Source organism: Lactuca sativa, chromosome 7 (genome assembly GCF_002870075.4).
Source record: "Lactuca sativa cultivar Salinas chromosome 7, Lsat_Salinas_v11, whole genome shotgun sequence".
Taxonomy (NCBI): Eukaryota; Viridiplantae; Streptophyta; class Magnoliopsida; order Asterales; family Asteraceae; genus Lactuca; species Lactuca sativa.
The window spans coordinates 145,201,995-145,214,657 of NC_056629.2; the positions used below are offsets into that span (position 1 = coordinate 145,201,995).

At 33.9% G+C, this 12,663-nt stretch overlaps 1 protein-coding gene across 1 annotated transcript; it reads right to left on the minus strand.

Annotated features, from left to right (window-relative positions):
- Positions 1-3,016: 3,016 nt before the first annotated feature.
- On the minus strand, positions 3,017-4,316 carry LOC111908228 (non-specific lipid transfer protein GPI-anchored 31). The gene is made up of 3 exons (XM_023904066.3): positions 3,875-4,316; positions 3,757-3,783; positions 3,017-3,398 (listed from the first exon to the last, which is right to left on the minus strand). The coding sequence occupies exons 1-3, from the start codon at positions 4,221-4,223 to the stop codon at positions 3,247-3,249; spliced, it is 528 nt and encodes a 175-aa protein (XP_023759834.1). The 5' UTR covers positions 4,224-4,316; the 3' UTR covers positions 3,017-3,246.
- Positions 4,317-12,663: the final 8,347 nt, after the last annotated feature.

Consider the following 12,663-nt stretch of genomic DNA (forward strand, 5'->3'; position numbering starts at 1 on the left):
GCCCATTCCAAATAAGCATTAGCCCACACTATAAAAATACAAGAGCCCATATTTAAATAGTAATACTTTTGATCTCTAATTTAATTCTAGATTACTTATAGATCAATACTAATTAAATAATATGATTTTATATTAATATATTAGAACTTATAATATATTAATAAATCATAACTTATACTATTCTCAAAAGATTATCCATAAATTGTTTGGGTGAAGTGCAACCCAAATGGACCATGCCGAGTCGGGTCAAGTACATACCAAATATAGTTATGGACTTAGACACTATATCCAACATAAACACCTCAAAGCTTGCATTTTTACAGACAAAAGGGACCAAAAGAAACCTAGATCTACCATCAATCACTTCTAGAGTGAATCAAGAAGCTCATCAATCACTCCAAGGACTCAAAAAGCATAAAATAGCAACATAACTAGATCTAGCATCATAGATTAGCAAGTTGTGAGCTTTTTACCTTAAAAGGATAGCAAATGATGAGCTAATCTTGGATCCTCAAGCTCCAAGCACAACTCCAAGTGGTCTACTTCTTCTTCTCCTTCACAAAGCACCAACAAACACTCTTTATGGCTCAAAACTCTTAAGAACACACTAGGGTTTCGATTTCTGGACAAGGGAAAGTGCAGGCTATCTATACATGACCAAATGAGGCTATCATAAGGTTTAAATAGGGTGCAAACTCTAGAAACTAGGGTTTCGTTAATCCACATGTATGCCATGCGTACTCCATGTACGCCCAGCGTATGCACAATCAAGAATCAGGCTAGTACGCTACGCATACCACCTAGTACGCCCCGCGTACTAGCTTAAGGACCAACTTTGCAAACTTATTAGATAAAAAGGTTAAATATGAAACTTACCAATTTCAAGTGTTACACCAAACCAGAACTTGCATCTTTTTTTATCTTGCTCGCATTTCAGATAGTAGAGACGTGAAGGAGATGATAGTGATGAACACATAGTGGGGCAATGATGAAAAAGCATGGGTGGGTGGTGATGAACAAACATAGTTAACGGTAAGAGGTGTGTCACATTGTTTATCGTCATCTTCTTCCCCTGCTCTCGTTTATTATGCCATCACCCGCAGATCTGAGGAAGGAAGAGGAATTAATCATGTTATCATCTTATTAGTTCTCACCACCCACACACATTCGTCATCATAACCCAACACGATTGCCAAAATCATCTCACGACCTGCAAAATCGGATTTGAAAAGAATATGCAATGAGGAGAGCGAGGGGTGGAACACGCACATAAAAACCCACATATTCCTCCTATAATACTTTAATTGAAGCTTGATCCAAGCAGCCACAGGCAATTCGTTAGTGGCGATCAAATCCATTTGGTTCTGAGTTTCCTGATAACATAGTACAAAGCTTCTTGCTCTGTTTTCCCCATTGGTGCTTCTCTTCCAATACCTAATTATGAAACCATCCAAACCAACGTTGAATCAACGATTTAGGTCAAACTTTCCGAGGCAACGGGAATCAGTGTTGTCCTCTTAGTATCCATCGGTATCTTTGGGGTTAGAAGCGGGGGATGATGATTGATTTCAAGAGATGTATCATCATCATTGGAGGATGCGTTGCTAAGTTTGTCAGAGGCTTTACGTCATTTCCATGGTACTTCATTCTTACTGTGAGTGAGATTAACAATGCAGGAAGGATGGAGGTGATTGACGGTGAGAGGCGCCGAAGCTAAAGGAGGGAGAAGGGCTAATCACCATACGATGGGAGGTGGGTTTCTCGTTGTAAGCAATAACATAGGGAAACGGTAGACCGCTGGCGGTGAAGAGAGAGAGAGAGAGAGAGAGAGAGAGAGAGAGGGTAATTTTTTTGCTTTTTTATTCAAAATAATAAGAAATTAAACAAAAGAAATTAAGAAAGATTTATACTAGGGGCATATTAGTCATTTTAGGTTGAATACGGACCAAAATCACACAAAAATGTCAACCATATTATTAAAACCACACAATGTATTTGAAATTTGACCACCGATGCATTACCAAAAATAAAATTTACCGAAACAATATAGTTTTGACAACCACACACACCCTTTTTGCAATTGTCTTTTTTTCTTAAAAAAAAATGATTAATCCCATTGCCGATACCGGTTAGACCGTTTGCTTTGAAGCCCAAAAAACCTTTCAAAATCTATTAGATTTAACCGACACCGCTACCAAATTGACATATTCCCGACAAAAAGAAAACACGAAAGTCAAGTTGCTTAAAAAATACGCATTTCTAATTTTATCTTTAAGCGTATTACTGTTATTTCTTTAAACAAAATTTCAAAATGTTGAAGTTGCCACATAATTGATATTATGTTTTAAAATGGTAATTTTACATGTCTTTTAAATTTCACATTTTTTTTGTCTAAATTATTTTATTATAAATTTGGTTCAAATTTAAAATTTTGTTACCAATTTTACTCAAAAAAAAAATTATATAAATTCATCTTCCTATATAACCTTATAAGTCTTTTATAATGGTTTATATAACCTTTTTTTTTCCAATTTTCTTAGAAAATTCTTTAATAAAATTTTCTTAGGTTATTTTTCTAACTTTTGCATTACCTTGTTAGCAAATCAACTTTCTTGATGATTACGTTGTATTTGGAGTTAATGAAATAACAAAAATCAGATGAAATAATTAAAAAGCAATTAATCATGTTGAATCCAAGCCCAAAATGCCGCACAATCATCAACAAAAATTAATTGTGCAAGAAAAATTAGTTATTAATGTATATTTAACAAGATGTAAATTTTCGTGATGATATTTTTTAAATGTTAGTTTCTAAAAAAATATTAATAACCCTTAATTAAAGTTTGTATCTTTTGTAACAAGACGTAAGTTTTGTATCTAATGTAACATTTTGATACTTGTTTGTGATGATATTTTTTAAACTTCAAACTATCTTATGTAACAAGATGTCAAATTTTCTTTATTCTATTAACTTTTTTATTTTAAATTTTACATGTTGGATCTTGGAAAATAAATATAAATATCAACCGGTTTAATATATTAGATCACACAAATAAATAAGTAAAATACCAATAAAATGGTGGTAGCCACTAAAAGTACATCAAGAAAACATAAATAAGTCGATAGCCATCTACAAATAAAACACATATTTAGCACATCTAAGTACTCCATACCCTCACCTCTCAAAAAAAAAACTCACTTCCAACATTCACTAGTAAATAAATCATTCATAAACCTTTAAATAAATTAATAAAAATAAACCGCTAGTATCATACTGAAAAAAACCGACCCGGTTGACATTCCTATCCCGGCTGAGTTTGAGCTTCCCAACGCCGGTGCCGGAGCAAGACCACCTGCCGCCACAGTTGGAGCTTCACCCACTGCCATTGGTGCTTGAACTGCAAATGTACAACCATCGATGCAATCAGTACTACTAGTTAATCGAACGTACAAGTCATGATAGCAAGGAATTTCAGAATCCTTCAACATATGTATCAGAAGTTGTACATAGTCGCTACTAGAAAAAAGGTTGAAATTTTTAGGAAACAACTGGAACCCGATTCATTTTTTTGAAAATAAGCGAATGTTCATTGAAGATCAATGGAATGAAATCTAAAGAATCAAGAACATCAGTAGATTTAGTCCCATATATGTTCTTATTTAAGATCTTTCTTTGAATATGGTTTTATGTTTTCGATTCTACAAATTAATCAAGATGTAAATAGAAAGGTAATCAGAGATCAGATCTGTACATACCAGGAGCAGAAGCAGTGCCGAGACTCACTGAAATCGCAAAAGAAAATTTCAAAAATTAGGGTTTATTTCAACAGAGAAATCAAGGTGCCAAAAACAGAGGAAATGAAGATTGGCTTACTTCCACAGTTAGTAACAGATGGGGCCTTGATATTGCAAGCAGTGGGTAAAGCTAGGGCTTTGGTGACGTTCAATGATATGCCCAATTGCGCACTGTTTTTGAATGCTTCACACAAACACTGTGCGTCTGTTTTCAACACCGATTTAAGACCTGAGCAACATGTTCCTTCCGGCGTCTTCACCGTGCTTCCGGCCGTCACGTACGACAGGCAATCTGCCATGTTCAGTATCACTGTTGAGCAGTCCGCCGCTGGCGCTGGAGCCCCGGTGTGGTGGGCTGAATCGACGAGTCCTGCGTACATCGCCGCCGCAGAGATGCATAGAATCAGAACGGCGGTTGTTGTTGCCATTTTCGCCGGAAAACTGTGCTTTTCTGCGTCTGTGTGTGTGTGTGTTACAGCAGAGAGATGGTTTCAAAATGAGGGTTTTTGGTGATGATAGTGAGACGTGAGATGTTTAAAAGGAGGAGGTTATTTTTTATGGGGCTTCATCGTACTGAAATGGCACAACAGACCCCTTAACTATTATAATTTGTACTTTTAGTCCTTGAATGCATACTAGATCAACAAAAGATTCATTTTACCAAATAATTGTTTTAATTATTTATGAGGATGTAATCTAACTATTAATTATGAGGGCTTAGGTTCAATTCCAGACAAATGAAATTTATAGTTATTTGTTGTTCAAAAAAAATGTTTTAACTTTGTTTGAAAGTATTTGTATGTGTATGTACTATGTAAGCTACCTTTTTTCATATTCTTTTTAAGTGGTGAGATCAAAATTGTTTTAACTTTGTTTGAAACTATTAACTAGGAGGTTCTGGTTCAATCTCAAGCAAAGAATATATAATTATTTGTTGTTTAAAAAGAAATTATTTTAACTTTGTTTGAAAGTATATATATATATATATATATATATATATATATATATATATATATATATATATATATATATATATATATATATATGTGTGTATATGTACTATGTAAACTACCTTTTTCCATATTCTTTTTAGGGTAAATTACACGAATGGTCCATGTGATTTGGGGTAATCTGCGTAGTTGGTCCCTAGAAAGAATTTTTAACTAGGACCATCCCTACAATTTGTTTTTGTTTCATATTTAGTCCCTTGTTGACTTAGAATGACCACATTACCCTTTCTTATATCTTTAATCAGATTTTATTATTAAATTAACTTTGGAAAACATTAATAAAATGAGAACATGGTCCCACAATCTCAATAGTCACCCCACATGGTCATCACCCACACCTACAACACCACCACCACTGTCAGTATCCTCCCCTAACATCAACGCAGGTCTCCTCCACCGCCACCACCCAACTTATAGTGACCCTCTCTGAAAAAGTTGAAACCAGAAATTTATGTTTTTCTTTCATTGAGATCGAAAGTATTTGCCCCTGCACCTTGTAATCACTCCAGCAAACACCCACAAGCTCCTATTTAACAATCATACATGAGTTCCCGCTAAAAAAACAACAAAACAAAATTCAGATACCATATAAAGCTACACAGTGGTTCTGATTCCTAATTCATATACAACCCCTTTCCGATTTCTAGTTCCCACACACAAAACCCAAATTTGCAACCTTATAAATCATATTATCATCTACCAGATTTCTGATTCATCAGTATTTGCTTCACTCACCACCAAATTCTAATTTGCAGAAATCCACCTAGAAATTCATTACATTTACTCCAAATTCGCCATATTGCATACTTGCTGGGGTCGTTTTTGGCAGTCAAGAATATGTGATCTCTGAAAACCAGATGTCACACCAAAGCTTCATTTTTAACAAAGATAAAACATAGGAAAAGCTGATTTTGCAACTAAAGGGAACTTATCTCAGGTCATCCGAAGAACCTAAAATTAGATTAGCACACAAACATTGACAATCGATTTGTAAATAACAAGATCATCGAATAACTAGTAATCAATAGTCGATTATTGCAAATTAACCATCAATGTTTGTTCATTAGCGAAATAGAAAGGGGCAAAGTACACCGATGGACTAGTGAGAGGTCGGCGGACAATCGTTGGACTATAGTGGTCGGCGGACGCTGCTTGACGTTGACGATTGGGCAGGCGACAACAACATTGTGGTGAATTGCAAGCTTGCACTGGTATTTAGGTCACAAATGGGTTATTTTAGGGTTTCATCGCTGATGAAGTGAGAGGTGCAGAGGGATAGGAATAAGATGCAATTCGCTATTAAAGATATGGGAAGGAGGAGTTCAAGTCATCGGTGAGGAGGGTTATGAAAGCAGACTCGATAGTAAGGAGGTGAAGATATGGGATGCAAGGTGCAGATTATCAATATGAAATGTTTTAATAAAGATCTTTTCTAAATAAAAATTAATTAATAAAAATTTGAATATTAAATTAAAAGGGTAAGATTGTTTTTTTATGTTTAATAGGGACCAAACATGTGATAAAAAACATATAATAGGGATGTTATGAGTTAAAAATTCTTAAAGGGACCAACTATGCAGATTATCCCAAACCATAGGGACCATTCATGTAATTTACCCTTCTTTTTAAGTGGTGAGATCAAACATGTTGAGGTTGGGTCGACAGAGGAAATGTAGGTACCTTCATTAACATTATATGGGTCGACAGAGGAAATGTTAGTACCTTCATTAACATTATAATGCCCTTTGTAGTTTTACATGAATGTGTGGGTTAAGCGGCTTCATCGACTCGTTTCTCCGACTATTTTTAATATTTCTCTCACTGTATAATATTTAATATAGATTGTATCAAAGTGTGTAGGTTGAAATAGATGAATTTTCATGTGTTGTAAGCTAAGAATTATGAAAATAAAAATAAAGAGAAAAATTGATGTAGCGTCTATATAAAATGTAGGTTGGGAAGGATAACTTCATCCACCCTTAGTCCAAATAATCTTTTAGGGACTAAGGCTAAAAGAATGGCACCATACTCACCTCACTAAAACACTTTAACTTGCCATTCTTGATATTTTATGTAAAAGTAAGGGTATGGTGTTGAAAGACATGCTTTGGCAAATAGGGTGACATGGAGAGAGAGAGAGAGAGAGAGAGATTTAAAGAAATGATGTCAACAAAAAAGAAGATCATGGATCGATGTATGCCACCGGCAATCTAGGCCACATAGGATGCCGACAACAATAACCCCCACCCCACCCCTTCTCCAAGAAAAAAAAAGTCATTCGGTATTACTTTTAGGCACCCAATTTTCGATCTACTTTATTTCATAGGATCAACGATCTTTATACATACATTATTTTATGGGCACGACGTATGACTAACTATTGTTAGTCAATTATACATATTATTATATATTACATCACTACCAAACAAACATATATTGAATGCTACTATGCATTATTGACGTATGTGTCATACACACAATACATTCGACACTTAGGTCAATGATGCATAGCAACATCAGATATGTGCTTGTTAGGTAAGTGTCGTAATGTGGAATAGTATGTATAATTAAGTAACAATAGTTAGTCATATATCACATCTGTAAAATAATGTTCATATGATGATCGTTGATCTTATGAAATAAAGTAGAACAAAACTTTATGAACTGATCTAAGTCTTTATAACCTTCATAAGTAGTCTTGGTAATTTTTCTATTTTGCAATACCTCATCATTTTCAACTTTAAAACCTTTCACTTATTGTGTTTATGATGGGAAAAAAAATCACTGAACCAACCATAAGACTTTCAATGTTGTGCATGTTGATACCGGTATGCATTTTTATATTACTGTAGCATTAATGTATTATGTTGATCCGTTTATCATATACATATAGCAAAAAAAATTCTATAAAATACACTTATATCGCTCTTTTTTCTTTGAAAAAAAATGAGATGTGCTTAATAGAAACTACAAGTCGTTCAACATGTAAGATACAACACAAGAATACTATTCTTGTCATATTCTAGAACAAAAGTGATGATTATGTGTCTTCTTACTTTGTAAAAGATGTATAATTAAAGTTGTTGTTTGATACTTTGTGAAGGACCAAATGTGTCAAATTGCTATAGTATAGGGAATGAGAACACAATTTCAGGTGTGAAGTGGGAAAGTGTGTTGTTCCTTGTGGAGAGAGATTGTGCGGAAAAGTGTGCCATGTGCGCACAATAGCGACTTGTTTGAACGTAAACGAGGGGAGGATGTTTACGTGTCCACCTGTGAGGCAATCCAGGTCTAAAAGGTCTGTCACCGATTTTTTATGCACAAAAAAATAAATAAATAGTAAATCGGTTTCTAGAATATGTAAAACCGGTTTTGCCGATGGGCTCGTTTCAAACTCTTTTTAAGGATATAAATGAACTAAACTTTAATCGAAATAACGGATATTAATACAAATTCTCATTCGTTCACTTAAACGAACAAGAACAATAATCTCGTTTATTTGTTTATATTTGTCAATATTCATTTATATTTGTTTTTTTAAGTTTATTTATTTCATATATGTTCAATCGATTTTTATAAGATTATTATATTATATGTTTGGTTATGTTTATTTTCATATATTTAATTGTATTTGTTTATCTTCATTTATTAATTTTTGTTTGGTTATGTTTCTTTAGCATGTTCACGAACATGAACAAAGTAATTTGTTAAGCAAACGAATATGAACAAAAAAATTGTTTGATTATCTATTCGTGTTCATTCATTTGCCCAATTAACTTAAACGAATGAGCATTATTAACAAGCTCTTATTCTTTCGTTCGGTTCACTTACAGACTTATATAAAATCATTTCATTATTGTTTTTTCTTTGAATTTAATTTTTCATTCACATGCAGAGGCGAATGTACATATTATATAATATTTTATAACTCGTGAGAACCACGGTTATAAAATTAATTAAACTTTTATAATAAAAAATTATAATTATAAATAAATTATTTTAAATAAGTCATATTAAATAAATTATTAATTAAGAGATATATCAAAATTTTAAAGTTATTATAACTTCAAATTTAATATATAATTATAAAATGTAAATTTGAATTTTGAAATGAGTTGTCTAATGTATATACATGACACATGGCATATAATATATATATATATATATATATATATATATATACACACACGCGCGTATAAATTAAGATTTTTAAATTCTATATTTATTTCAATACTCTAAATAACTAACCCATTCAAGATATAATCCAATAAGATACAATTTTAAATAAAAGAAAAAAGAGGGAAAAAAAATCGTTTAGCGTTGTTTCTTATATATTGAAACAGAAGTGTTTTGAAAGTATTAATAATGGTATAATTATGAAAATATATATAAATACAATACCTCGATGAGTACCATTGTAAAAACTTATTGGGAAAAAGACGCTTATAGACATTTTTTGGCGGTATTTCAAAATTTAGTAACAAAAACACGAACTTTCGACTATAAACATGCATTCCGCAGAGCACCATCTACAGGCTCCGCGGAACGACAAAATCTTCGCGGAGTGGGGGTATTTTCGTAATTTCCCCCTCCTCTCTTTGACAAAAATGGGTCTACTATTTGGTCCCCCCACTGGTCGGGCCCTCCTCCGATTCCTCTTCGACTTCCATTTTTCGTTCGTGTCTCCGTATCGGTAGCGTTTTTCGATTTTCCGGCGATATCGTCTTCAACCTCGTCATTTCCCGGCAATAACGAGTTGAACCACGTCATTTTCCGGTGACAACGACTTCAACCTGAATTTCCGGCATCGGTGGAGCGGAATTTCCCCAAAATTTTTGCCGATGGATGCGGCTCCCGGGTAATTTTCACATTTACTTCTTTGGATTAATGTCGTATTGTTTATGTTTAAGATTTAAATGTTACGAAAATGCAATTGATAACTTGCAATATGTACAAATTTAAATTAGGATTAACTGTGTCACACCTTCAAACTAGAACGGCGGAAACATCTGAGGCGGATGGCTTCATGTATAGTATCATAACAATTGAATAATAGAGATCAAACATTTCAACCATTGTATTGAATATTTAATAAGTTTACATTGTACTCAAAAACATTGTTTACATGAGATCAAATGCATATGACAAAAGTAAATAACGTGATGCGACAATGTCCTATCCACTAAAAACTCTTGTGGTTACCTGTTTACTGTTTTCCTGAGAATACAAGTGATTTTGAAAAGTGTCAACAATTAAGTTAGTGGGTTCATAAGTGTTTTGTATGAGGAGGATTTTGTAACTATTTCGCGAAAAATGATAATGTATACTTCCAGAAAATCCAATATTTTCTTTACAATGAATTGTAAGTCTAAATACTAAAATGTAAGTAATGTTGTACCGAAAAATAGTGTTATGAAGTTTTATCTTTATATAAACTACTTGAATGTATGTTATCCTCGTTGTGAGTCTTAACCCAAGACTAAAGTGTAAGAAGCGTGGTATTGGAAAATAGTTTTAGTAAGATTTATCTTTTTTGTGAAACTATTTGAGTGTATGTTAGCCCTAAACCAAATGTTTGTTAATACTTCATGTGAGCTATTATAACCATACTAATGCGACTAGTTGCCTGAACGACGTGATTCGGACGTCGGAACTGTTTACGCCATTTGTCACCCCAGACCTTCTGGTCTAACTATAGCTAACAAATTAGGTGTGGGGTTGTCAATCCCGTATAGATCTATACACGAGTGTCACACTCTCCCTCCAAGAGACTCTGGTTATAATACAGGTCTTAGTATGTGTACTCTGGTGGATACGGTGAAGCAAAAAGTCTCACAACCAGTATCAACCAATTTACGTCTATCGTATTGAAAAATCGTTTTCTTGTGAATGAAATAATTATACCTTTAAATAATTATATGTTTCTTCTGAAATGATAGTGTAGTTTTGTGACTCCCAAACTATACCAATTATAGTTTATCATGTTTGTTTGTCAAGAACATTTATATAATCATTTATATAAATATATAGTAATTATCTTGTCTAGTTTCAAAATGTAAGGTCAAAACATTATATTTTTGGGTCGAAACGAAGCTCGTATATGAAAGATATGAATTTTTGAAGTTCAGGGCACAAACTTCAACCTTGTGTCAAAGCTCACGACGTGAGCACAGTGGCTCACAACGTGAGCAAGTGATAGACATCTTCCAGGGCAAGTGGCCTGATGACGAACGCCATGACATCGAGCTCACGACGTGAGCATTAGTGGCTCACGACGTGAGCATAGATTTTCAGCCACCTATAAATAGAAAGCAAGGCCAGCCGAGTTTTGTTGCTCAATTTCTTTCCTCTCACCCGTATTACCTCGATTTGTGTGTAAGTTACACCCCGAAGCCCCGGTATCATCCCGAGACCTGAAGCGAGTACCAAAGCACCGAAGATCCCAAGAAGAAAAGAGTTTTCGAGCCGAAGCTTTGCCCTCGAGAAGCCCGATGTGTGAAGATATCCCGGTTTCTCCGAAGAATACTGCTTGAAGAGTCGTAGTGTTGTCTAATAATCGTCTTATCAAGTGAGTGTGTAGTTACTTTCTTCTAACACATAGATATGAAGTATTTGTTATGAAATATGTGTTATGTGTTTATATATTGTTTGTTTATTTGAGATGGATGTTGGATGAATGTTTTATACAGGTTTATATATGATTTAAACTATATATGTAATTTATATATACAAATATGTGTCGTAGAACATGGGTAGATGAAATAGTTGGTGTGTGATGAAAGATTAGTTTGAGGATGAGAGGAAAAATGATATAGATCATGAGATGAGGGTAACAAGTGAAAAATGAGTGAAACCTTTACCCAAACGATAGCCGCCATCATTCAGCAGAGTAGGGATGACAACCACAGACTATTCTAGACAGTCCAGTGGAACACTAACAAGCTCGCAACTTGTAGGTGTTGTGAACGATGTGTTCACCGGTGTACTCTAAAAACCTTGGCAGCTATGGACTTAGTGCCTTATATAAATACAATGGTAGCTATGGATTTAGTAATGTGTAGATGAACCTTGGTAGCTATGGATTTAGTATTGTGTAGATGAACCTTGGTAGCTATGGATTTAGTACTGTGTAGATGAACCTCAGGCAGCAATGGACTTTGTGTCAATTCCTTAGGTCAATCCTTAGGAATGAGTGAAGGAAGGATAGTTGATTCTTAGGGTAAAACCTTAAGAAATAAAGAAAATAATGAGGATGTGTAATTGTGCTGATTGTTTGATGATTAAATATAACAATTATATTATTTTGGGTTGAAAACCCTATATGCTCACCAGTCTCCCAAGTCTGACCCACTCAGTTTTCTTTATATCACAGGTAGTGGCACAAGAGTATAAGTTGGTTGGCATGACGAGAGATTTTAGATCATAGATCAGTGGTTATAAATAACTGTTGTAAGGTCTATTTTATACTGTTTATGCTTTTGGTCTGTATCGGAACAAGACATCCCGAGATTTTGTTATTTAATGAAAATAAATTTCTTTAAAGAAATGCTATGATAAATTTTTATCATATTTTGTTTTATGAACAAATTCCGCAACTTTTTTAAATCAAAGGATTACTCTGATTTTATAAAACAAAACATAAACAAATCGGTCTTTTCGGGCTATGAAATTGGGGATGTCACACATAGTGTCTTTTGTGCAACTGTTTTTCGTTTATGACACGTCATCATGTAATGTCAGCAGTGGTAACTGGATGACTTGAAGCAATCTGATCAACTGGTCAGAATTATAACAAATTGAAAATATATGGACTTAGTTGTAGCAGAAAAAAACATGGTATCAAAACCGAAAAAAATAA